General features: G+C 36.6%; 2 protein-coding genes across 2 annotated transcripts; one reads left to right on the top strand and one right to left on the bottom strand.

The window, feature by feature from the left end:
- The first annotated feature begins 127 nt into the window (after positions 1 to 127).
- lias (lipoic acid synthetase) lies at positions 128 to 9,331 on the top strand. The gene is made up of 11 exons (XM_084399980.1): positions 128 to 267; positions 567 to 739; positions 1,965 to 2,058; positions 3,697 to 3,777; positions 3,890 to 4,046; positions 4,480 to 4,537; positions 4,617 to 4,745; positions 5,165 to 5,310; positions 5,429 to 5,499; positions 6,360 to 6,471; positions 8,823 to 9,331. The coding sequence occupies exons 1-11, from the start codon at positions 178 to 180 to the stop codon at positions 8,888 to 8,890; spliced, it is 1,179 nt and encodes a 392-aa protein (XP_084256106.1). The 5' UTR covers positions 128 to 177; the 3' UTR covers positions 8,891 to 9,331.
- Positions 9,324 to 25,615, bottom strand: ugdh (UDP-glucose 6-dehydrogenase). Its single transcript, XM_084399972.1, has 12 exons — positions 25,404 to 25,615; positions 23,551 to 23,712; positions 21,302 to 21,403; positions 21,021 to 21,221; positions 19,976 to 20,173; positions 19,552 to 19,699; positions 19,320 to 19,414; positions 15,923 to 16,053; positions 12,402 to 12,541; positions 12,160 to 12,251; positions 10,263 to 10,373; positions 9,324 to 10,156 (listed from the first exon to the last, which is right to left on the bottom strand). The coding sequence occupies exons 2-12, from the start codon at positions 23,710 to 23,712 to the stop codon at positions 10,055 to 10,057; spliced, it is 1,482 nt and encodes a 493-aa protein (XP_084256098.1). The 5' UTR covers positions 25,404 to 25,615; the 3' UTR covers positions 9,324 to 10,054.
- Between the last annotated feature and the right edge of the window lie 1,036 nt (positions 25,616 to 26,651).

Raw genomic sequence — 26,651 nt, 5'->3', positions numbered from 1 at the left:
CAGTAAATATTATTAAATTAGATTTTAGAAATATATATTTATGTATTTATTATGCATATGTTAACAATAAAATATATCACATTCACATGTTTGTCAGGTATATAACGCTCTGGTCTTAATCATAATCGATGTCAGAGCGATTGTTGTCAATGACAGGCTCATGCTGAATCTGAAGTCATGGCGTTGATCAGCAAAAGTTGTTGTGCTGCGGGTCGTTATTCTTCTCATCATCTATTTTTACCATCAAAATGCTTTGAGGCGTCTAATGTAAGCGAGTTCTTCGTTCTGTTTTAGTTTTATGACTGACTGTACACAAATATAATGTCAAATAGTTAAGTGCTAACGTTACCTGTCGGTGCTCAACCGGTGCAGGCCTGTACAGAAGTTGCTGCAATATAACAGTATAATGTCCTCCGATTTAATATACTAAAATTTGTTAGTTTTTTTTAGTTTATATATATATGCATATTATGCTGAGCTAAACTGTTGAACTGCTAAACTGTTTGATGATGATACAATAAAGTTTTTAAATTGAGGTCACGCTCGAATCGTGCTTCTGGTCGCAGGTTTACTACTGTAACAGACTGACCACTGCTGCCAACACTTCCACAATCATCGAGAGGAAGAAGGACTTAAAAGAGGATGGACTGAACCTCCAGGACTTCATATCAGGAGAACTGTCAGAAAAGAGCAAGTGGGAGGAATACAGAGGCAACCTGAAGAGAGGGAAGGGAGAAAGGTAAACGAATGGACACCGCTTTAACATTTTTCAGTATGGAAATCTTTCAGTTTTTTTTAATCAAAGCGCCATGGCCATCAATACTCCACCAATACCACCTTGTTTTTTTTTTATGACTTCATTCACAGTGATCACTTTGCAAAGGTCACTTAATCACTTTATCAGTGCTGTCCAATTGTGCCTTTAGACATAAAGTTAGATGTTATTTGTTAATAAATGATATGTGTGATTTAATTACTGAATGTACACAGACTTTTAATTTTTATATCCTGCCTGGTAAAATGTATGAAAATAACCCTGTAAAGCAGGGTTTATTTTTTTTATGGAACAGTTTACCCTTTAGTTTAGACAAACATTTGAATATGGTGCTCATACCCAAGGAGGGGGAAAAAACATCCATTTTATTCAGAGGTCCGAACTGAGCAAAAATATACAACTTTGTGTAGTTGCTGATATTTCACCAAAAGGTAAAATTCTGATAGCTTTTAATGTATATCAATGAGATCTTTGTAACAGTATAGCAGCCTACTTGCATAAAATACAAAAGTTGTTATTCTATTTCTCCCAATAATATGTATTAGTAAGAGGATATTTAAATGTTTAGTTTTATGATCAAAGCTCTGTAGTTTTTATTGTGGGTGGCAAAACATATAATGCAATAAAATAAAATGATGTTAGAGCTATACAAATAAACATCCCTCAAAAGCCTGATGTATAATATTTTATTTATTTATTTGTTGCTACATTTTAACCTGATTTTCCTAAAAAAGTATGTATGGATAATGAAGTAAACCTCAGTAGCTTCAGTCCAGTAAGAGTTCATTTTAAAATATCACTAACAACATAAAAGTTATTCTTCTGTTTACTTTATAAAATCAGTGAAGATTTCACAGCAAAAATACATGAACCATGACCTGAAGGGGAACGTTTTTAGAATTTACAAAAATGCCTTTTAAAGAGTAAACTATTAATCAGAGGACAGAAGGCATATAGTAGATTGTGTGCAACAGGTTTTTCAGCAGATATTATGTTGAAAATTTAGAGGGCCTAGAAATTTGTGTATCAAATATGATACACTAGGTGTTTATAGAGTTAAAATATAGGCCTAATACTTTTTATGATTGATAGATAGATAGATAGATAACTTGAGGAAGAAAAATGAACATTTACGTATATATGTATAAAGTCCAGTCCATAGGATTTAACCAGTTGTTTGTTTTCCCAGGCTAAGGCTACCACCATGGCTAAAGACAGAGATTCCTATAGGAAAGAACTTCAACAAACTGAAGAACACACTTAGAGAACTGAACCTACACACAGTGAGTGGCTGAAAACATGCCTGACATTTCAACTCATGACACAATAGTGAGAATTTTACAGTTCAATTAAAGGAATAGGTCTTTCATAAATTAAAATTCATGTTGACATTCATTTCATTTAACTATAACGTCTGTCTCGGATCACAATAATAGAAGTTTTCAGGACAATGAAAGTGGAAGAGAACCAGGGTCTGTCAAGCTACAAAAAGAATAAAAATACATCATATTTTTTGATCAAATAAATGTAGCCTTGGTGAACATGAGACTTCTTTCAAAAACATTAAAATCGTATTTACCTCAAACTTTTGAAAGGTAGTGTATATAGCTATATACACTGAACAAAATTATAAACGCAACACTTTTGTTTTTGCCCCCATTTTTCATGAGCTGAACTCAAAGATCTAAGACTTTTTCTATGTACACAAAAGGCCTATTTCTCTCAAATATTGTTCACAAATCTGTCTAAATCTGTGTTAGTGAGCACTTCTCCTTTGCCGAGATAATCCATCCACCTCACAGGTGTGGCATATCAAGATGCTGATTTGACAGCATGATCATTGCACAGGTGTGCCTTAGGCTGGCCACGATAAAAGGCCACTCTAAAATGTGGGGGGTCTGAAAACCAGTCAGTATCTGGTGTGACCACCATTTGCCTCACGCAGTGCAACACATCTCCTTCGCATAGAGTTGATGAGGTTGTTGATTGTGGCCTGTGGAATGTTGGTCCACTCCTCTTCAACGGCTGTGTGAAGTTGCTGGATATTGGCAGGACCTGGAACACGCTGTCGTATACGCCGATCCAGAGCATCCCAAACATGCTCAATGGGTGACATGTCCGGTGAGTGTGCTGACCATGCAAGAACTGGGATGTTTTCAGCTTCCAGGAATTGTGTACAGATCCTTGCAACATGGGGACGTGCATTATCGTGCTGCAACATGAGGTGATGGTCGTGGGTGAATGGCACAACAATGGGCCTCAGGATCTCGTCACGGTCTCTCTGTGCATTCAAAATGCCATCAATAAAATGCACCTGTGTTCGTTGTCCATAACATATGCCTGCCCATACCATAACCCCACCACCACCATGAGCCACTCGATCCTCAACGTTGACATCAGCAAACCGCTCACCCACACAACGCCATTCACGCTGTCTGCCATCTGCCCTGTACAGTGAAAACCGGGATTCATCCATGAAGAGAACACCTCTCCAAAGTTCCAGACGCCATCGAATGTGAGCGTTTGCCCACTCAAGTCGGTTACGATGACGAACTGCAGTCAGGTCGAGACCCCGATGAGGACGACGAGCATGCAGATGAGCTTCCCTGAGATGGTTTCTTTTTACTTAGAAAAAGTTTTAGATCTTTGAGGTCAGCTCATGAAAAACGGCGGCAAAAACAAAAGTGTAGTAGTGTGATGAACAGATGTTATTTTGCTATTCACTGAAAATCCATTTTTATTGTAAAAGAGCAACTTGGACATTCCGCTATAAATAACTCCTTTTGTGTTCCACGGTAAAAAGAACGTTTCAAAAGAGAGGGGAAGTAAAAGAGGACAATAATTTAATTTTGAAGGCGAATTATTCCTTTATGCTTCTAGACCAGTAGTACATGAAATAAACACTGTTTCTTTGGTTACAGGTCTGCGAGGAGGCCCGTTGTCCAAACATTGGGGAATGCTGGGGGGGAGGAGAGTATGCCACTGCCACAGCAACCATAATGGTGGGTCTGAAAAACACAAGGATAATATCTCAATGTAATGGTCTTTCAAACAGTATTTCTTCCCTAACAGAGGAATCTTGATTTTGCTTGATTTCCCTTACTCGTTCCATAGTTAATGGGGGACACATGCACACGTGGCTGTAGGTTTTGTTCCGTTAAAACAGCGAGGCGTCCTCCACCTCTTGACCCTGATGAGCCATATAACACAGCTAAAGCCATTGCAGCATGGGGACTGGACTATGTAGTCCTCACATCAGTGGACAGAGATGGTGAGGAAACATGAAAACGACAACAACCCAAAGCTAAACACTCTGTAAAATGCCTTCACAGACATTTTCCTTTCTTATTGACCTATTTGCTTTTGGAACAAGGACATCTTGATTGTTTTGAAATAGCCAGTTTAGCTTTAGTTATGTCATAGCGATGATCCATGGTTTGCTACTTACTAGTCAGTTGCAAGTTATACTTGTTGGGGGGCATTCTCCTCTGCCTAGAAAGCATTTGATTGGAAGAAAATCTGTTTAGTGCAGGATGAGTCATTAATAATTTTTGTCGTTTTCCTAAAATAATAATATGTGCATGGCATATAGAAGCGAATAGACATGGACCAAGAAAAACAGTTTTGTTTTCATGAGTCTTTAAAATTCTCCATTGTATTGTAATGTTTCCTAATCCGTACAATATTTTTATTATGCTGGACAGACATTCCTGATGGTGGAGCTGAACATTTTGCAAAGACCGTCTCCAGCCTTAAAGAAAGGTAGAGAGATGACTCTGTGTTTTTTTTTTTTAAGAATCAACTCATTTGTTTCTCTCATACATGATCTTTTCTCTTTAAGGAACCCTAAAATCCTGGTAGAGTGTTTGACTCCTGATTTCCGCGGTGATCTGGCAGCAGTGGAGAAAATTGCTTTGTCTGGGCTTGATGTTTATGCTCACAATGTAGAGACGGTTAGAGAACTACAGAGGTTTGTGCATCTTGTGCACTCGCATACAAATGCTGTCATGTCTGTTAAATTTTTCTTATACGTGTTTTTTTTTTTTTAAGAATTCTTTTTAATGCAGTTTGTAAAGTCAAGAAATACAGACAGCTTTAAAAAAGTGTTGTTTAATATGATAAAGTTCTGTGCATTTTTATTTTTAAGCATAAAATATTCATAAAATATTGAAATATTTCCAAATAATATTTTTATTTTTATTTAGTTTAATCTGTTGTTTTTTTGTAGTATATACAGTCACCAGCAGATGGCAGAAATATCTAGTCTACCTTAACGAGTAAATTCGTAACAGTAGTTCTCATCCTTAATGATTCTCACTGCTGTTCAAATCTTGGAGATTTCATTGCAGATCTCACTTTCACCTTTGATCTTTGATCTTTGACCTTAAGGCATGTGCGTGACCCCCGTGCAAACTTCGACCAATCACTGAGTGTTTTACGACATGCTAAAAAAGCGAAATCCAGTGTGCTCACAAAGACTTCCATCATGTTGGGTCTCGGAGAGACAGATGCACAGATACTTGCTGCTCTTAAGGGTAACGTGCCGTTACCTACACTAATTCATACCAGAGTTTCACATGTATTCTATGTTTATATTAGGAGGTAAATAAATATTAATATATTGGCATATGAGAGTTCTTTGTCTTCTTGCAGAATTGAGGGACTCTGGAGTGGACTGTCTAACACTGGGCCAGTACATGCAGCCAACCAAACGCCATCTCAAGGTACAACAACACATAATGATAAAACAGCCAAGCTCTGTCTTAAGGCCCGTTCACATCAAGCACGATAACTATAACTATATTAGCACCCACACAAACGCACAATATAATATGCTCTGCAGTTATGTCATCTCGTCTGTCGCTTTAAATGCTCTAGCTCAGCATGATGGGTTCTGATTGGCTGTCACTGTTTTTATCAGTCATCAGCTAGGATATCATTTCTCTGTGCCGTTATCGTTATAGTTGTGGTGTGCGGACTCTATTCTTTTACATTTAGAATGATTTTTACAACTTTTATAGTTATTATCATCCTTGGTGTGAACAGACCTTTAGATGGCACAGTCTCTTCACTGACCATCTGATGCTTTCTGCACACAGTGGCATTATGCTGGCTGACATCACCAGTTCCAGTGTGATTGGCTGGTTTTGTGCAAATTTCAGGAATAAATTTGTGGTCGCATTAGCAAAATGTCAGCGAAATTGTCCATAGTCTATTTTTAAAAGTGTAGCAATGTATGAAGCACATCTTACCTAGAAGTCACTTTTAAACCAAGCAGCTTTCTATTGATCAATGCGGTGAATCCATGTGACCAACTTAAACCCTTTAAAAAAAAGAAAAACACTTAAAGCGTTTGCCCTCACATGAAAAAGTGGATTCCTATTGCATTGACTAGAGATTTCACCTATAAAAATTTGCAGAACAATGTTAATATGTGACTGTACCTTAAGTAATCTATTATAGATAACGGCCACATTTCCTGTTTTATACATCATTTTAGTTTCATTCTGTGTCATCACTCATAACGCACTTTTAGAATGGCACCTTCTTGAACACATCATTCTAACAGTGTGTCTGATTGAAGGTGGAAGAATATGTCACTCCTGAGAAGTTTGCTCACTGGGAGAAGGTTGGCCAGGAGATGGGCTTTGTCTACACAGCCAGTGGGCCACTTGTGCGCTCCTCTTACAAAGCAGGTAACCTTGAGTGCATGTTTAAATTTATAAAGATTTATACAATACCTAGTGTAGATAACGCTATTCACTAGCAGTACCATCTATGTTTCCGTCCAAAGTTATGAACTTTTGCACAAAATAAAGCACCATTTCCATCCTATGTGTTTAAGAGAACAAAATCTTCACTTCCTGGAAAATTGCAGCAAAATATCTGTAAAAAAATCGGGAAGCAACTGTGGCTCGTGTTATTTTACTTTCGGATGCAGATGCCAGATGCCAGGGGCCTCATTTATAACCGTTGCGTACGCACAAAACAGGCCCTGAAAGAGGCGTACGCCACTTCCGACACACAAGTTGTGATTTATAAAAACAAACTTGACGGGAAAATTTGCGAACTCTGACCCATGCGTGCGAACGTTTTGGAGATGGAGCAGTTTGGCGACACCGATGGTGAGCTGGAGTTAAATGTCTTTTTGGTCACTTTTAGACAGAAAATCTAAAGACATATACAGAAAGATAATACAAAATATAATTTCACTCACCAAGCCTGTCACTTGAAGCAAATATCCATCCTTTCTTAAATGTCCGCGCCAGCAAGCGCGTTGGGCCGTTTTGTGAAACTGACGCAAATAACAGTTTAAATAAATAAAATAATGATTTAAACTATGTTTTACTTCTGATATAAACATTTAGATTAAATATGCCATTCAAATTAATGGAGTTAAACACTTAAACATGAAATCATTACTGAGGAGTTACAACATTTTTTTTATAGCCTATTCAGTCAATAGAAATATTTGTTGTGGATGCGATGTTTCTGAACACTTTTCCTGTGGCGTGCTGTGTTTTAATGTTTTAACCACAGAGATAATTGCTTATCATGATAATACCAGATTGTCTGAGAAAATAGTTTCGTGCAAATAATGCCCAAGGCCTATCTGTTTCCATTAAACATATAAATCAATTAAAAATACAATTCGGCCAGTGGAAAAGATTGAGAAAAACTTTCTCTGAAATGTATTTTACACTATTTGATTTATGTATTCAAAAACAAGGCAAGGATAGACAACTACATGATTTTTATTAATGTAATGTGTCTTGTACCGTTAAACGTTATCACGTGGATGAACAATCATATGCAAATGATATGCAGATGAGGATCTGCATAGTAAAACTAGGCGTTGTAAGCTCCAGATATGGTTATTTCGGGGAGGAGACGCATGTGCGCACAATCTTCCGCTGACTGGGATTTATAAAGTGAATTCTGCGCAGGTTCTGGCGTACGAACGGTTTTATAATGCTGCGTTCCAGTCCACTTTTAGACACGCACTTGCGAACTTCCCTAAGCACTTCCCCTTGGGGGAATCCCTGCCGCCATTTTGAAGTGCGTTCCACTTCGTGAAGTGGACGAGGGAAGTTTATATGGACAGACCCTCGTTCCCTCGATTTTGACCGAGGGAGCGAGTCTGCTTCAAATGTACACTTCAGGCACCTATATGTCCCACAATGCAGTACGATTGTGACGTCACCACATATCTCATCTAATCACCACCACAACAGACAACTCTATGATATATTAATTATATATATTTTTTGTTTAAAACAACCCAAACACACATAAACATTTGGATGCTGCATTAAACAAATTCTTAAAGGAAAAAAAAATGTAAATAATAAATCAACTCCACAGCTGATTCCAAGTGATCAAGGGCTTAGGACGTTCCAGTTCAGCCCATTGCAGTTTCCGCCAGTAGTGGGCACTCGCAATGACGTACATCCGAGTGAACGAGACGGAGGGAAGTTTGCGAGTGAAGGGCATGACAGTTTTGGACTGGAACGCAGCATAAGTCTGAATATTTTTTTGCGTACGCCATTTTTGGCTTTCGGGTGCACGTACACTTTTAGTAAGGTTCCTACGCACAGTTTTATAAATGAGACCCCTGGTGTTTGAGAACATAATTATGTGAGATCATCATATTCTGGGAGGTCATTATATTCAACCATTTTGATGACAGACTTTGGCTCATTTCAGAATGACCAAACCAACATTTGAGATGCTGTGCCATGAAATTGGTCAGCTGGTTAGTCCAGTTATCTTATCGTCTTAGTTTATGTGCATGTTATAAAAAAATCATCCGCCCAAATTGAGTACTCAAGTTTTTATGCGCATCTTGTCGTTTCCATTCAGCATTTAATCTACTTTTAAATAGATCAGTTCTTTTACAACAAGATGGTGTAGTTTTGACAATCAGGGCAGCCAAACGTTGACTCCCATGTTTCAACTAATCATGAAGCTCACACACTTGCACATACTGTTAATGCATACATAAATGCACTGTCTCATGTTTTTTATATATATATATATTTCTTAGGCGAGTTCTTTTTGAAGAATCTGCTGGAAAAGAGAAAGACTGAAGACACCACAGCGGCAGCAGAGTAAAACTGCTAAACATCACCTGTCTATCCTCTCTCTTTCCCTACAGTATAAACACTATTTAAGGGATAGTTCACCCAAAAATAAAAATTATGTAATCATTTACTCATCCTCATGCATTATTTTATTTTTTTAACCAGGTTTGGAACAACATGAGGTTGCGAGTACATGTAAATTTTCATTTTTGGGTAAACTATTCCTTCAAGTATACACATCACAAAATAAAATTGTTGCAATAACATTCTTTAAATGAACATATTTGATTGTTTTAGAAATGGATTAAAGAACTGTATATTGTGTATCATCTAAGTAATATAAATAGAATATGTTCAATTTAAACTTGTCAAAATACATAATTGTGCTTTTTTTGTTTGTTTGTTTCAGCCATGGTTATCTTACGTATTTTAGGTCTGTGAAATGAATAAACGACAGACAGTGCTTCTTTGATTGGTCCATATTTATTTAAGAAATCAGTTTTCTGCAATCATTGTACATGACAATTACAAACCTGTACAGTAAGAGATGATTTTATAAAAGCTACAGATGTGACTCTACAATAACTAATACACAGTGCAGGTCCAACAATATATATCAAAAGATTAATAAATGATTAATAACTGGGTGACACAAACAGCTGGTGTATTCGCATGCCAAATTTAAGGCAAATGTTTCCCACATGTCCCAAAATTACCATTCCTCATGTTGCTGCTCCTTCAGACATCGCTCTCAAATAAGTAGGTAATTTTGCCACTAAAATCCATAACACTGATAGCCATAACCAATAATACTCTACTGAACAGTAGTGGAACGTTGAAATGCATTAACACCAGTTTTGAGCACAGCTATACATTTTTATATATATATATTATATATATGTATGTGTATATAATGAACATTCTAAGAATCTTGATTTAAAACAAACTAAGACATAGATGATAAAGTCTTTAAAACATTAAATCACTGCATTTTGCTAACAGATTTGAGAGATAAAACTCAGTCTTAAAAAAAAAAAACATTGTTAAACAGTTCAACACACACACACAGAGCACATGCATTTTTACAAACGGAGGAGTCTGTAGTTTTCCAGGAACGGTCACAAATTAATTTGGTTTTCTTAGCAAAAGACTTTAATCAATATAAAGTGCACATGCATGTGTGTGTGTCAGCGTCTTAGGCTTTGGCTTTCTTGATTGGTGGTTCATTGATTCGTGGAGCTCCTCCAGATGGTGTGAAGGGGATTCGGGTCGTTACCTTCTTTCCAATGGTCTCGATCTATGCAAAACACAACATTAAACCATGTAAACTAATGAAGTGAATAAAATGAGTCAGAGAAGTGGGTCCAAACATAAACGTGTTAAGTGCACAAATAACTACTGACCTGAAAGCCAAAGTTCTGTAGTTGAGTGTGCAGATGGTCCAGGACTCGTCGTCCATCAAAGATAAATGCTGGTTTCAACATCTTGTGATATATTTTCTCATAATCCAGATCCTAAAAACAAACATAATACTTATAACCATAAATAAGTAGCACTATGTACCATGGAATTCTTTTTATTCTTTTTGTACCTTGTAGTACCATGCATTTCATTATATATACAAAACTATTAATAATTCAGTACACTGGGTTTATCAAAGAACCATGACAGGGCTCAACAGTAAGGAGTTTTTTGCCAATACAAATTTATATCGCACCAATGTTTTCACTGGACCAAATACAAAAAAATATATATATATATAATTAGAAATATAAATATAAATATATATATATATATAAATATATATATATATATATATATATATATATATATATATATATATATATATATATATATATATATATATACACATACACATTATGAATTTAAATCTATAATTTTAATTTACATTTATAATATATTTACATTTATAAATTTGTATATATTCTAAAATTATCAACAAAAAGAAAATAGCACGACATTTTAAAATTTCTAAAATATGTGACCCTGGATCACAAAACCAGTCACGAGTCAATAGCCAACAATACATTGTATAGGTCAGAATGATCTTTTATGCCAAAAATCATTAGGATATTAAATAAAGATCATGTTCCATGAAGATATTTTGTAAATTTCCTACCATAAATATTAAAAAAATCATTTATTTTTATAAGTGAATGCAGCACAATCGCGAACACAAATGGACGACTTCAAAGGCGATTTTCTCAATGTTTAGATTTTTTTGCACCCTCAGATTTCAGATTTTCAAATAGTTGCTGACAAATATAGCCAAATATTGTCTTATCCTAACAAAACATACATCATATGAAAGCTGAATAAATAAGCTTTGATGTAACCATTGATGTATAAATCTCAATTTCAAAAAATTTACCCATGTGACCAGGGTCACATATATAAAATACATAAACCAAACATTTATTAATTTATAATATTATACTTGCATTTAATTGTCTAATTTTGTATTTATTCTAAAAATTATTATTATAAAAATTTTTTTTAACTAGTATTATAAAAGTTTACATTTAAATGTCTTTAGTATTTATTCAAAACATATTTCAAAATATATTTTAGTATTCTAAATGTTTTTTACATTTATACATAAATACGTAAATCAAACATTTACTAAGAAAATATTAAGAAAATTTGCAAAGATACTTGGAAATGAATGCATTAGGGCTAAAAAAATGCTAAACATTATCAGTAGATACACAAAACTGACACAAATTGAGTAAAAGGAACAGCCCTGGTAACAATTTAGACCACATGGGGTGAGTGACATAATTGTTTCTAAATGTTTTTTTTTTTAATTAAATTAAAAATAATTTATTTTACTTGCACCCAGGGTTTCTGGCATCACTGTCTGGAATTATATTTGTATTATTTCTTAAGGCGGGCACAAATCAAGCACAAATTAACGGCACAGCTTTGGATCAATTTTAGATGACAGAGTGGAGAGTGATGTAACTTCCTAAAAAGTTTTTATTATTATTATATTTAAGAAGGGGTCATATTAGTCACAGGTTGTTGTTTTTTTTAAAACCTGCACAAATACAGTTCAAACGAATACAGGTTTTGTGCCATTTAGATGGCATGGAGTGGAAAGTGACATTACAGATTCCAAATTATATTTGTTACATTTGCTGAAGGTAAAATAGTTAGTTTGTTTTAACCACAAACCAAGCACAAATAAACGCCACCTATTTGGAACTGTTTGAACAACATGGGGTGTAGAGTGATGTCACACAACAGTGTGTGTTTTTTTGTGCGTGTGCCATGTACCTTAAACATGTCCCACTCAGTGCAGATGACCAGGGCGTGTGCACTTTCACACGCCTCGTAGGGGTCTGACGTCACAGTTACAAGATCACAAACTGCAGACAGAATGAGAGTCAAATTAGACAAGACACAATAAACTTTGTCCCGCATTCCTAGACATGAGTTTCAGCATGACACGGCATTGTCTTTCTCTCCTATCATTCAAAGAGACCTAAAGCACAGTTTTATCTGCTCAACTCACATACCTCTCTCTGGGCTGTCTCCGGAGATGCTGGGTTGAGACAAGTCCTGGATTATCTGCTCCTTTAGCACTTTAGGGTCATAAATATGCAGCTTGGCTCCTTCATCCATCAGATACTTAGAGATATAGATACTGGACGACTCTCTGAAACACACATGCACATAGGATGGACTTAGAACACAAGACTCCTGTTTACAGACTAATTATGATTCCACTGGCAAACTAGTAGAGAACAGTAGCAAAAATAAAATGCACTGCAAGTCATCTTGGGCAAAGGTAAATCTCACTCAATTGTTGGGGTTATATTGTTTGAGGAAAAAAATAAACCAGTTACTAGTTAGAAATGAGGTGAAATTAGCAAAATTACGGTATAAGGAAAAGATAGAAACTATGTTTACAAATGGGAAGTCTCATGTAGCCTGGGATGGAGTGAAGTCTATAATTGGAATTAAACAGAAGAATAAATGTATTACTTTAGGAGGGAAATCTGATCATGAATTAGCTGATGATTTTAACTCTTTTTACACACGTTTTGATAATCATGATTTTTCAAAAGAATTATCTGATTATTGTGGGAATTCAGTGACTCAGAATACTACTGTTAAATTTCAAATTAATAAGGCTGATGTACGTAGTTGTTTTGGTCAGGTTAAGGTTGGGAAAAGTCCAGGCCCTGATCATATTGGTGGAAGGTTGTTGAGGAATTGTGCAGAGCAGCTTTCAGGGATTTATTCATTTATTTTCAATGAATCATTACAACTTTCTAAAGTCCCTCGTCTATGGAAAGATGCCATTGTGGTGCCAATTGCGAAAAAAAGAAATTCTCCTTCTCTTAAAGATTATAGGCCTGTTGCATTAACCTCTTTGGTTATGAAATCTTTTGAAAAAATAATAAGGAAGGAGATTTTAGCCTCAACACAGTCAGCACTTGACCCTATGCAGTTTGCATATAGATCTGGTAGAGGAGTTGATGATGCCACTTGTACCCTACTGAATATGATTTAAGACATTTGGAAGGAAAAAAGAATCATGTACATTTGCTATTTATTGATTTTTCTTCTTCTTTTAATTGTGTTCAGCCTTTTATCTTGGCAAAGAAATTGATTGATAATTTTCATTTAGATTTAAACATTGTGCGTTGGTTGGTGGATTTTTTAACCAATAGATCCCAAAGAGTATGTGTCAATGGAGTGTTGTCGAATGTATTATTGTCTTCCACAGGTACCCCACAGGGTTGCGTTTTGTCTCCTCTTTTGTTTTCTTTATATACTGACGATTGTCGTAGTATTTTTAATGGGAGACACATTGTTAAATTTGCGGATGACTCCGTGATTGTGTCTCTTCTTAATGAGTTTGAATCAGATTCTGGTCCAGTGACAGATCATTTTATCCAATGGTGTGATGCTTCATTTTTAAATATTAATGCTTCGAAAACAAAAGAGATGTTAATTGATTTCCGCAAGAAGAGCTCTGTACCTGTGTTGCCTTCTGTTGTAAAGGGACATCAGGTAGAAGTGGTTACCCAGTACAAATATTTAGGGACTGTACTTGATGATAAATTACAATTTGAGGCAAACACTGATATTATAAGAGGAAAAGCTCTTCAGCGTATGTATTTTCTAAGGAAACTTCGATCCTTCAACATGGATGTTTCTTTGATGAAAATGTTTTATACTTGTTTTATCGAAGCGGTTTTAAGTTTTTCTATTATTTGTTGGTATGGTAATCTTAATGTTAGGAATAGGAGGAAGTTGTCAAGCATAGTTATAATGTGCAGTAAGATAGTGGGGATTGAATTAAGGACTATTGCACAAATTTATGAGCATAGGACGACTAGGAAGGGCCAGTTAGTCCTTTCCGATGTCACTCATCCATTGTGTGTTGATCTTCAACTACTTCCTTCAGGACGGAGATTTAAACTCCCCTTGTGTAAATCAAATAGATACAGAAATTCATTTATACCTGCTGCAATTAGGTTTTTAAATGATTTATTGTAATTTGTGTGTCGTGTTGTTATATGTGTTGTTATATGTGTATGTGTATACTGCTGTCTACACAAAGAATTGCCCTTGAGGACAATAAAGTTTAATCAAAAAAAAAAAAAAAAAGTTAATAGAGAATATCACTATTTAATTTGCATATTTTTGAGCTATCAACGAAAATACTTCCAAACAGAATAAACTAACTGTAGCGCATCTCTGAGCAACACAAATTAGCCACGTTTTCCTCGTAATTTAATCAGTGTGAATGAATTAACTCAGTGACTCACTCAAGCCAATCAGGATTTAAAAAATTAACACCCGCCAAATGCGGGTAAAAATCAACTGTGGCGGGTAACGCTGTCAAATCACTAGCCAATTTGGCAGGTTACTTATATTTACTCGCTTTGAAGTTTGTGAAAGCCAAATCTGCGCAGATTTAGTGCAAATTCTCAACTCGTCAGTCGATACAACGTATTGCGCAGAATCTGCGCATATCTGGCTTACTTGAACACACGTCACTACGCAACAAATAATGGCGCGCTTCATTTGCATTGAAGCAATAGCAAAGATTAAAAAGTAAACTCAAGGTAACTTATTTTCCAACCTCCTAAATTTTTTTATGCTTTTTGTACTGTATTGATCTGTCCACCTAAAACACATTTTTGGTGATGAGGATGAAAGAGGAAGGGAGGAGACAGCTAGATGACAGGATTTAGTTTGAATAAGGAATCAAATGTATGAAATCCAAATTTTATAACACACACACACGTAGACCTCCGATGCAAAAGCCTTTAAAAGCAACCTGTCAAAAATGAGATAATAATATTGAGTGAATGCTCTCCGCACATAGTATACGTTCATCAAATACTTTCACATCAAACTCACTAAATCCCAGCCTCAGCCTATTCAGAAATGCCGGTACTTGGGTAGAAACCTATACATAGGAGCCTGATAAAAATGATAATATAGAAAACCTTAGACGGACTGAGAGGCTTTTGAAGTCTTATAAGCCAGTAGAAGTTCTGAATGGCCGGTAACTTAAAAATGTAGTAGCCAAATTGGCCGATAAATGGAAAAGTTAATTTATAAATAAATAAAGTAAATCATTTGTCACGGCCTACTGGTCTATCGATGTAACTTGCAAAAAGTCGCTGAAAAATCCCTACCACTAATGCTAACTGTCTGGAACGTGCAAACAGAGAATAATAGGGGGTGGGAATAATCTGCAGAGTCATGTTTCTGAGACGATACACATGCAGAGGCATGACTTGTTCTCATTAACTCTAGATAAAGGTCATGGGTGGGATGGGCACGCTTAGCATGTGCTAAGTTTTTTAAATAGGAGATAGTTCAAACCAAGAAAACTTTATGTAACCTTCAATACACAAAGTTGATGATCAACTCATGTTCTGACATCTCACAGTCTGTCTGTTTAGTAGGTAAAAGAGAGAGAGACAGCTTTTGACTTCTCACATAATAATTTGTGATAAAGCGGTCATAAATTAAAATGACTGGTTCAAAGTGACTGGTTCCCTGCATGTACCTGGTGTCTCCCGTGTCCTTTTTGAAGGAGAAACCTAACAAGGCGATTTTCTTCCCTGTAACTGTGTTAAACAGGCAGTCAATGATCCGACAGGCAAATCTCTTTCTCTGATATTCGTTCATGTCTATCACCTGCACATACAGAAATACAAAGTAAAAGATTAGACAAAAACAAATCGAAATCATTTTTAGATATCAAATTGTTACTATAGTTGCTGTTTGAAAGTTCATCAGAACGTACACTAGACTTCAACCGTTTGAGGTTGATATTAATTTTTTTAATGCTTTTTAAAGAAGTCTCTTCTGCTCACTAAGGCATTTATTTGATCAAAAATACAGTAAAAAGAGTAACAATTTAATTGTAAAAAATATTACAATTTAAAATAATTGTTTTAAATTTGAATACATTGTAATTTAATCCTTTGGTGACAAAGCTTAATTTTCAGCATCATTACTCCAGTCTTCAGGGTCACATGATCCTTCTAATATGCCGATTGGCGCTCAAGAAACATTTCTTATTATTAAGAATAGAATGTTCAAAAGAACAGCATTTATTTAAAATAGAAATCTCTTGTAACATTATAAATGCCTATACCAGGGGTTCTCAACATTGGCACTTTCCAGACGAGTTGTGCTGTGCTCACGCCATGTTGTAATTACCATAAATAAAACTCGGTATGCTTTCGAATCACTTCGAATCACGGTACTTTGATGTCATACACTGATCGGCCTATGCAGGAAAGTGGATCTCGAGGGCCTATACGGTCACTTTTGATCAATTTAATGCATCCTTGTTGAATAGAAATATTAATTTGGTAACACTTTATTTTAGTGTCCTTGATACATATGTTACATGTACTTAAATTATGCATAATTACGTGGAACTAACCCTCAACCAAACCCTAATCCTACCCTAACCCTATAGCAAGTACATGTAGTTGCTTAATATTACTCAGTTCTTAAATATATAATTACACTGTAACAATGACACCTTAAAATAAAGTGTAACCATTCATTTCTTTAAAAACTTTTGAATGGTAGTGCAAGTCGGTATTTGCAAAAAAAAAAAAAAAAAAAAAAATCATCCCCCTCACAGTTCTCAAGTAATCTCAAGGGCACCTGCACATATTTAAACTTGCTGTTTGTTCATGTAACAACCAATGATGTTTGGTACCATTTGATGACTTTTGGTGAGATTAAAGCTGCCTTGATGCAAATTTTCATTGAACAAAGCCAACATATGCCACAAAGCAGGCCTGGTGCTAGGATTGCGTGACTAAGGGGCCATTTCCAAAACTTGGTGGGGCAGCATTATTTTGTAGTGTTGGTTGGTCACACTTGATTCGAAATGATTCACTTTGATTTCTAATGAAATTGTATACTTTCTTTGTCTTGTGAGAAAAATTAACTACTTAGGATTGTTTATTGCACCAAAAGTAATTTGAGAGGAACTTTAAATATATGTACAGTTCAAGTCACATTATGTTTGTATACATATAGACCATTTAAACTGAATTTACACAAAAGATCCAGTTCAAAAGTTTACATATGCTTGATTCTTAATTCTTAAAGGGATACTCCACTTTTTTTGGAAATAGGCTCATTTTACAACTCCCCCAGAGTTAAACAGTTGAGTTTTACCGTTTTCGAATCCATTCAGCCGATCTCCGGGTCTGGCGGTACCACTTTTAGCATAGCTTAGCATAATGAATTGAACCGGACAAGACCATTAGCATCTCGATATTTTTCCTATTTAAAACTTGACTCTTCTGTAGTTACATCGTGTACTAAGACCGACGGAAAATGTAAAGTTGCGATTTTCTAGGCTGATATGGCTAGGAACTATACTCTCATTCCTGCGTAATAATCAAGAAACTTTGCTGCCGTACCATGAGTCCAGCAGGCGTAATGATATGACGCAGCGCATGCCGCCTGATAATAGGCTACCGAGCTGGGGACTATTATAAGGCGCTGCGTCATATCATTACGCCTGCTGGATTATGCTAAGCTATGCTAAAAGTGGGACCCCCAGACCCGGAGATCGGCTGAATGGATTCCAAAATGATAAAACTCAACTGTTTAACTCTGGAGAAGTTGTAAAATGAGCCTATTTCCAAAAAAAGTGGAGTTTCCCTTTAATAGTGTGTGTTGTTACCTGGATGATCGTAAGCTGCAAACATGCAATGATGCTCAAGGCAACACACAACCTTTGAACGATGATTGGAAATTTTTCTTATTTCACTGCCCCGCAGAAGCTACATAAAATACTTACATATTTTCCAGAAGACAAAATAAGATTAATTTACCCTCCAATCATCCTGTGCAAATGTTAACACCCCCTGAATTTAATGTTTTGCCTTCTGGAGCGTCAGTAAATGTTTTCCGTAATGACACACACTAGTGAGAATCAATTTGAAAGTATGTAAACTTTTGAACTGCTTAAAGCAGGGCTCAGTAACTTCGGGATTTCTTCGCTGTATTCTCGCTTTTTGCTCGCAGGTTTCTCTCTAGAGCTCCCCCCACAGCTTCGGAATAGATATTTGACAACACTGTTGTAAAAACTCGTAGGCGATTCTCAGACACCAGAGGCTAGTAGATCGACGACATCAAAGCAGATGGGATATTCTTTAAAACGTCTTCTTCATTCGGGTTCGAACAGCGTGAGGGAGCGCAATAATGACAGCATTTTAGCAGATTTCTTTTGGCCGTAAAGCAATTGTTTACATCGCGAGACCTGATATCACGCGAGACTTCCTGATGCGGCGGCCAGCGGTTGCAAGTGCGAATTTTCCGCTCACAGGCACCAGGGGGGTGCGAAACGACCACCATTCAACCCGAAATAAGTAATATAACCATTCCAATGACTCCGAAGCTGTTCAGTTAAGGTAAAAAAGTTACTTAGTTCACCTTTAATTTGTGTAAATGCAGATATTATGATATCTTGTGGACTATATGTAAACATCCGTTATAATAAAACATTTTCGTTGCAGTGCTAAATAAAAAAAAACATGTAATTTATTTTACATTATTGATATTTTGTAACTTTTGACTTCAACGGATAGGCTACGAATACAACAAAGAGTGCAATATGCTGATAAAATATTTTAGAGCTGTGCATAACTGAGCAAAACTATTCCATATTTTACTAGAATAGTTTCATATTTTTAAAAGTTTTTAATGTATTTATTGTCAAGATTTTTTTCATGTCCTGGAAATCACAATTTTAAAATTTCAAGTTGAATTCCCAAGTTAACATCATGATGTGTGAGCGTTTAAATAGAGACTAGAGCGCAAGGAGCTGTCTGAGAAGCGATCAGATATGAGGTGTGCAAAAGCCTTGAAAAACTGGTCAGAAAAAGGATGTGGATTATTAAATCAGTATTCAAATTGAGGTTTACCTGTTGCCAGTATGAAGCAACCTCTGGGAGATTCAGTGCCTCACACAGATACACCAAATTTAGCACATCCTTCTGAAAACAACTTCCTCCAAAACCTGATTCAGACACATACATATTAAGGCAATTTTAATTCTCTTTAATCTCATTCTATTATATCATTTTGAACACTTTTACAAAACAAAAAAGTTCCAATAATGTGGAACTAAGATGGGGTAAAAACAAATGTACTGACCCACGCTGGCTTTGAGGAACTTGCTCCCAATGCGCTGATCCATGCCGATGGCTCTGGCCACCTCCTCAACATCAGCGCCAGTGGATTCACACAGGGCAGAGATGGAGTTTATACTACTGATGCGCTGAGCCAGGAATGCATTCGCTGCCTAAAACATGCACAAAATATGAATTTTACATATCAAATTTAAGGTTTGGCTACAATTTAACTCATTGACCTGGGAGGTTTGGTTGGATTAAAGCGAACTCTGGTGCTCTGTTAGAGCGGTTCATTTGAACAAGTTTGAACCTTGGTGCGCACCAAACAAGTCGACCAAGACCCCAAGTGCTCAGCTGGTAAAAATACTATTGTGTCTATGCACATACAACAAGACATTAAACATGACTGTGAACACACCCTAATTATACACCTAACATGCACATACCAATTTGGAAAGTTCAGAGGACCAGGTGTTGGTGGTGATTATGCGTGATTTGGGGACCCAGTGCTCATAAACTGCACAGAGAGCACTGATAGCCCTTTGACCCTCTGGAGTCTCATCTCCACCAATCAGGACACGATCTGGGTCCTTCAGGTCCTTCACTGCTGTACCCTCCGCAAGGAACTCTGGGTTAGAGAGAACCTGTAATCAAAAGGCGGGAAAAAGGTTGCTCATTAACACAGAATAGAATAAACTGGGAAGGTCCACAAACCCAGTTTTAAAAGTTCACTTTAGAGTTGAGAGAGGCAAAAACTTCACAGAAAATCCCTTTCAAACCAACAGCCTAATCCTGATTATATTTACAAGTAGATGGTTGTGTAAAAATGTCAAACTGATGTAGAAGCATATTTTACAACACAACTGGTTATTTAAAAGTCATTTGTGTGCATACACAAAATGTATTTACAGCATAAAAAAGACACAATTAGGAACAATTTCCTTTCCAACTATTCTATTTAATACCCCCATAGAGTGCGCACACACACACAAACACCCATATGCATATTATATATACATATTTCTTCATATTATCAGTGTATTATTATTATTTCTACTATTTTCAACACTGATAATAAGAACACACACACACACACATATATTTTGTGTGTGTGTGTGTGTGTGTGTGTGTGTGTGTGTTCTTATTATCAGTGTTGAAAACAGTTGTCCTAAGTTGTAAGTTTTGTGGACACTGGTTTTCTTTGATAAATAGAAAGTTTAACAGCATGTATTTGAAATAGAAATTTCTATAACAAAGTAAGTCTTTACTGTCACTTTTGATCAGTTTAATGTGAATGATTACAGTGAATACCTATACTTGAGAAAATGTATCACAATGCAAAAAAAGCAAAAAGGTGATGAATCAAAGTTGCAGCACCTAAAACACATTATATATTTATGTACAATTTAACCTAAAATTTGTATGTTTAAAAGAAAGCTCACCTTCCCCATATATAAGCACAGGAATATTTAGACGTTCACACATACACACCTGTAAGTTGAGGCTGGGTTTGGTGTTTGCATCAAATATCCTGCGGATGCTCTCAGCTGCACGGACCGGCACTGTGCTCTTCTCCGTAACAATTTTATACCCGTCCGACATCTCCACGATGCGGCGTGCACATGCCTCAATAAACTTCAAGTCGGCAGCGCGACCTTTGCCCATACCGTACGTCTTAGTTGGGGTGTTTACCTGAGGAGAGAGAAAGATATTATAGTCTGTGCACCTACAGGTATATGCACAACCACATTAAAATAGTTTGTTGCACTCACAGAAATAAAGACCAGATCAGCCTCTTTAATGGCAGTGTCGATATCTGTGGAGAAGAAGAGGTTCTTCCCACGACAAGACAACACCACTTCATTCAGACCCGGCTACAACAGCAAGAAGAAGAGACACATTCACAACACAACTGGTTATGGTCATTTCTCATTCAAAAGAAGACATTTCACACTTGGATATTTCACCCAAACATTAAAATTGATCATTTACTCACCCTCAAGTTCTTCCACGCCTGTATGAATTTCTCTCTTCTGCTGAACAAAAAAAGATGATAATTTGAAGAATGTCGGTAACAAAATAGTCAATGGTGCCCATCAACTGTTTGGTTACCCATATTTTTCAAAATATCTTCTTTTGTGTCCAGCAGAAGAGAGAAATTCATACAGGCGTGGAAGAACTTGAGGGTGAGTAAATTATCAATTTTAATGTTTGGGTGAAATATCCAAGTGTGAAATGTCTTCTTTTGAAGAACATGAGGTTGAGTAAATTATGACCGTTTTTGGTTCGAACTATCCCTTTAAATTAAATCTGTAATTAGCTAAAGCATTTGAAGTATTTCTTTACATTTTTAAACACATCTACCAAATGTACTATTCAAATATTTAGGGGTACAAATATTTTTAATGAGGAAAATATATTTGTGTGCACCTTTAACTTGGCTCGCTTTTTATTTCATATTTTAGTAATCATCATAAATTAGGTATCATCCGAAAGCTTAAACTCTCAAAATCAATCCTGTGAAAACCATTTTGAAACTGGACATTGCATTACCATGGGAACAGTACTTTAAATCCGTTCAGAGGGGCTCAATTTTGGTGATATGAACTTAAAGGGGTGGTTCAGAATTTTGTACATCGGACCTCATTTACAAGTTAGCCTGTGTGTTATTTATCAGTGGAGACAGTTTTCAAAAATGTTCACCCAGTCCTTCCAGTTGCATAGTTCGCCGGTGCTAGGCTAGCGCGAGTCAACGGTATCAGCTAGCCTGCCATTAAAAACAGTTTTACCCACTCCACAGTACACCAAAAGCAAATAAATTATAACGCCAGACTACCGATGTAAATGTCTGTTGAGAGAATAATGTTAAAAATCAAACTACCCTTTCATCGCATTGCAATAGTTATACTTTGTTCCCTGTATTTATTAGCACAGTCTACAACAGCGGCGAAGTGATATTAAGTTACCTAGGCAACCGAGAGAGCCGGTCCACATGACAATCACGCAAGTGTATTTACCTGCCGCTGACACTCATCACTACAGCAGAAGCAGAGTATACTTCACGAAGAAATCAACAAGACATAGGACTATGGCCACGTTTGAAAGCCATGGCAATGTTTTGGACTTTGGAGACGATGCCGGCGAGGAATGTGTGTTATTCAACGAACCGTAACTTACATGTATGAGCCGGAATACACAGACGAATAACTAATCGAGATGGATGCTAAAAGGGCAGAAATAGAAAGAATGTCTGTCTGTAGAGACAACAGCAGCTGGAGATGCAGAACCGGGACAGAACATCGGGAGACCGGTGGTGCCAGTGCAGAAAATGTACAGCTACATATAGCTAGCTAGACGTCCCAACTGTAGTGCGCTTCTGTGTTTACTTTTCGGCGCAGTACTACTAACCGGAGCAAAGTAAAATCCCGCCGCTGCTGAGAAACTAGTTCCTGTAAATGTAATGCGATCATTGAGATGCAAGAGTAGTTTGATTTCTAACATTATTCTCTCAACAGACATTTACATCGGTAGTCTGGCGTTATAATTTATTTGCTTTTGGTGTACTGTGGCGTGGGTAAAACTGTTTTAATGGCAGGCTAACAGATACCGTTGACTCGCGCTAGCCTAGCACCGGCAAACTATGCAACTGGAAGGACTGGGTGAACATTTTTGAAAACTGAATAACACACAGGCTAACTTGTAAATGAGGTCCGATGTCCAAAATTCTGAACCACCCCTTTAAAACTTTGGAAACAACTTGATTAGAAACGTTGCTTTGATTTTCTAGACATTTTAAAGAAAAACGACTTTGTAAAATATATATTTTGTGTTAAATACATAAAAAAAGTTATATAATAGAATTGTGTTATGGTAAAACCTTTTTACACTTCCCTTTTTGCTTTAAAAAAATAGGTCTGTATTCCAAGGCATTCATTAATTACAAACATTTAAGATCAGATTTATGCTCACAAAGGGGGTGAAAGTTAACAGGTCAACCGCATTATTGCTTTTGCGTTGTTACCTCATAGATGGGCAGGGTATCAGAGTTCCAGGCTTTGATCCGGGATTCATTCACATCCACCACCGTCACTGTGATCTCGGGACACATGCTGGCAATGACACTACATGTCGGACCGCCAACATACCCAGCGCCTATACAGCAAATCTTTTTAATCTGAAACATCTGAGAAGAGAGACAGATTTTGTGATGATTATGAATGGCCTCTTATTAACCAGCCAAATACAATTCATCCTGTTCAGCGGGGATCCAGGGGCTCATGAGGAGGTCAGTGGTAAGTATCATATTACTAACCCCAGGGGACATTAAAGGGATAGTTCACCCAAAAATGAAAATTCTGTCATCGTTTACTCACCTTTATGTTGTTCCAAACCCGTTAGACTTTCGTTCATCTTCGGAACCCAAATTATGAACTTTCTGTCGAGCTCAGAGAGCTTTCTGTCCCTCCATTGCCACACGCAACTACCACATTGAATCATTGATGCTTCAAAAAGAGATCATAAGACTAATCCATAAGAGCGGTTTAGTCCAGATTTTCGATTGAGGCTTTTAAACATTTTTCTGCGAACATAAACAGAAGCTCAACCGAATCTGCTTGACGAGCAAAAACAAACCTCATTGGTTCTTGCGGAAGCTCAAAGGCGCTGCGTAACACGAGAATGAACCTCATTGGTTCTCACGCGTCAAGCAAACATGCTTGAGCTTCCTTTTACCTCAACTGATGTGTGAGTCGATGAATGTTTAAATGTGAATAAAAGCCTAAATTCAATCTGTTCGTCATATAAAGCGATCGTGTCTCTTCAGAAAATCTGGACTAAACCACTCAATTTATATGGATTAGTTTTATGATCTCTTTATGAACTTTTTGAAGCATCAAAATGTCAGTTGCGTAGCTGTCAATGGAGGGACAGAAAGGTCTTAAATTTCCTCAGAAAGATCTTCATTTGTGTTCTAAAGATGGATGAAAGTCTTACAGATTTGGAACAACATGAGGGTGTGAGTAATTAATGACAGATGTTCATTTTTGGGTAAACTGTCCCTTTAAGTAGCTAGTGATGAGAAGTCCGGCTCCATTGCAACACTCAGCGTCCCAAAATCAGATTCAGTGATTATTTTATATAGTATATTATGTAATATATATTCAGTGATCTCTTAAAAAAAAATTATTAAATGAATCCCTATTCTTAAATCAACTCGGTCTCGTTTGTTTGTTAAATTTGTAAAACCTAAAACACTTTACATTATTTTTCTAAATAATTATAAAATAAATTTGAATATTAAAAGTGTATATAAATTATATTTCACCCCATCAGTCTAATCCTCAATTCAGAAATCCTCTGTTCAGCGGCTGTTGACTCGACAATCACTCAAGACTGATTCAACCCGATTCGCGAACAAATCATTCAGAGCCGTATTGCGAAACGGTCAGCTAAGAGATGCATTGAAAATATTCGACTCAAAAGAACGAACCATTTCGTAATTAACGTTTATGGCTCTTCTTTAAGAGACATAAAACGACTAATAAGAACCAGAAGATCCGCTTTTAAAGATAAAAGTGAACACATTCCCCCCAAAAAAAGTTTTATAGATGACGCCTGTCGATGCTTTTAACATGTAAAATGTAATGAAATGTATTATTTATTTGATTAGTTATGTTCTCATGATGAATACATCGTTATTTGAACTCTTTCAACTTTTATGACTGATCTGGTCAATAATTTATAGACTTAAAGAATATGATCAGTTCAGATTCTGTATAGCTTCAACCACAAACTTTAAATTAAAAGAGTTCAATAAGATCCACTTTAAAATCTTTAAGAGAAATAAATAAACCGTTATAAATCACACAGACTTACCTTGTCTCGCAGAAGTTCTTCAGTTAAAACACTCCTCAGTGTGAATCAAGGCTGTGCAGGTGAGGTTCCTCCGTCTGAGGTGCCTTGTATCCGAATGAATAAAACTATTATATCCTTGATATATAAACTAACGAAGAACACACACACATAGCAAACACACACACACATTCATACACATTCATATACACTCACTCACACACACACCCACCCACAGGGAGGAGGATAGCAACGTAAACACTTCTGAGAGGGGCGGGGCATGGGCGTCTGCTTCCGGGGCATGAAGTCTTTTCAAACTAAGAGCATCGTTAACTTGAGCAAGAGCAAACTAAATCTTAGTTTTTTCTGTGGTTTAAACCGAGCAAATGAAATGTCATAGAACGAAACGTTTTTTTTTTTTTTTTTACTATTTAAATGTAATTTATCAAGCTCCTAAATAAAAAATATGACCAAATTTAACATTGGGCACTTGCCATTTGACATGAATTTCATTACAGCGAAACATACGTGTGGATAGAGCGGGTAAGTCCCGCCCCTTCCGCTAACCCCGCTGGACCTCTAGGTTGAAAAATCGTCAATGCAAGTGAATGTGAGAAAATAATTATTTTCTGGTCCCGTTTGAGCGTAATACGGTGAACATATGTTGTCTGTGAATTTTTTATATAATTTTTCGTGTGAAGAATGCTACAATTTAACGGGTAGAAGTTTGATACACTTTGTGGACTACAACTCTTCGCTGCTTTCGACGCGGGAATCTGAAGAAAGAACAGCCCATTTGGTTTGAATGGTGACATTTGGGTACAAAACACACAGACATCTCGATCTGTCTCCATAGATTATCGCAGCATTAGCACCGTGATTTGACAAGTGGAGGGAAAATGTGTTATGGGGTGACGTCACATAGGCGACATGTAGTCTTTCCCTTTATGTCTTTTCCACAACTGCTAGCATGTCAAACTCGTAACATGAAAAATTACATAAAAAATTCACAGACAACATATGTTCACATTCATGGCACAATTCAAACGGGACCAGAAAATAATTACTTTCTCACATTCACTTGCATTGACGATTTTTCAACCTAGAGGTCCACTTGGGGTTTTACGGATGGGCGGGACTTACCAGCTTTATAACGGAGACGTTTCAGCAGCAGCAGCCAATCAGTGACTGGGACGTATTGACGTAATATCTAAGGAAATCATTAGTGGTCTTTTTTTGACGCAGAAATTATTATTGAGAGTAGTCATACTA

Source organism: Rutilus rutilus (genome assembly GCF_951802725.1).
Source record: "Rutilus rutilus genome assembly, chromosome: 2".
NCBI lineage: Eukaryota > Metazoa > Chordata > Actinopteri > Cypriniformes > Leuciscidae > Rutilus > Rutilus rutilus.
The sequence above is the reverse complement of the archived record's forward strand: the minus strand, read 5'-3'. Positions and strand labels throughout refer to the sequence as shown.

Bases quoted from the DNA above. Each gene is read 5' to 3' on its own strand.
- ugdh (XM_084399972.1), bottom strand. From the start codon at position 23,712: ATGTTTCAGATTAAAAAGATTTGCTGTATAGGCGCTGGGTATGTTGGC. The intron at 21,404-23,550 runs GTAACAACGCAA...TTGCTGTTGTAG, and splicing joins ATACCCTGCCCATCTATGAG to CCGGGTCTGAATGAAGTGGT. The intron at 12,252-12,401 runs GTATGTGAGTTG...TTCTGTCTGCAG, and splicing joins CGGAGACAGCCCAGAGAGAG to TTTGTGATCTTGTAACTGTG.
- lias (XM_084399980.1), top strand. From the start codon at position 178: ATGGCGTTGATCAGCAAAAGTTGTTGTGCTGCGGGTCGTTATTCTTCT. The intron at 268-566 runs GTAAGCGAGTTC...TTCTGGTCGCAG, and splicing joins AATGCTTTGAGGCGTCTAAT to GTTTACTACTGTAACAGACT. The intron at 4,047-4,479 runs GTGAGGAAACAT...TATGCTGGACAG, and splicing joins CACATCAGTGGACAGAGATG to ACATTCCTGATGGTGGAGCT.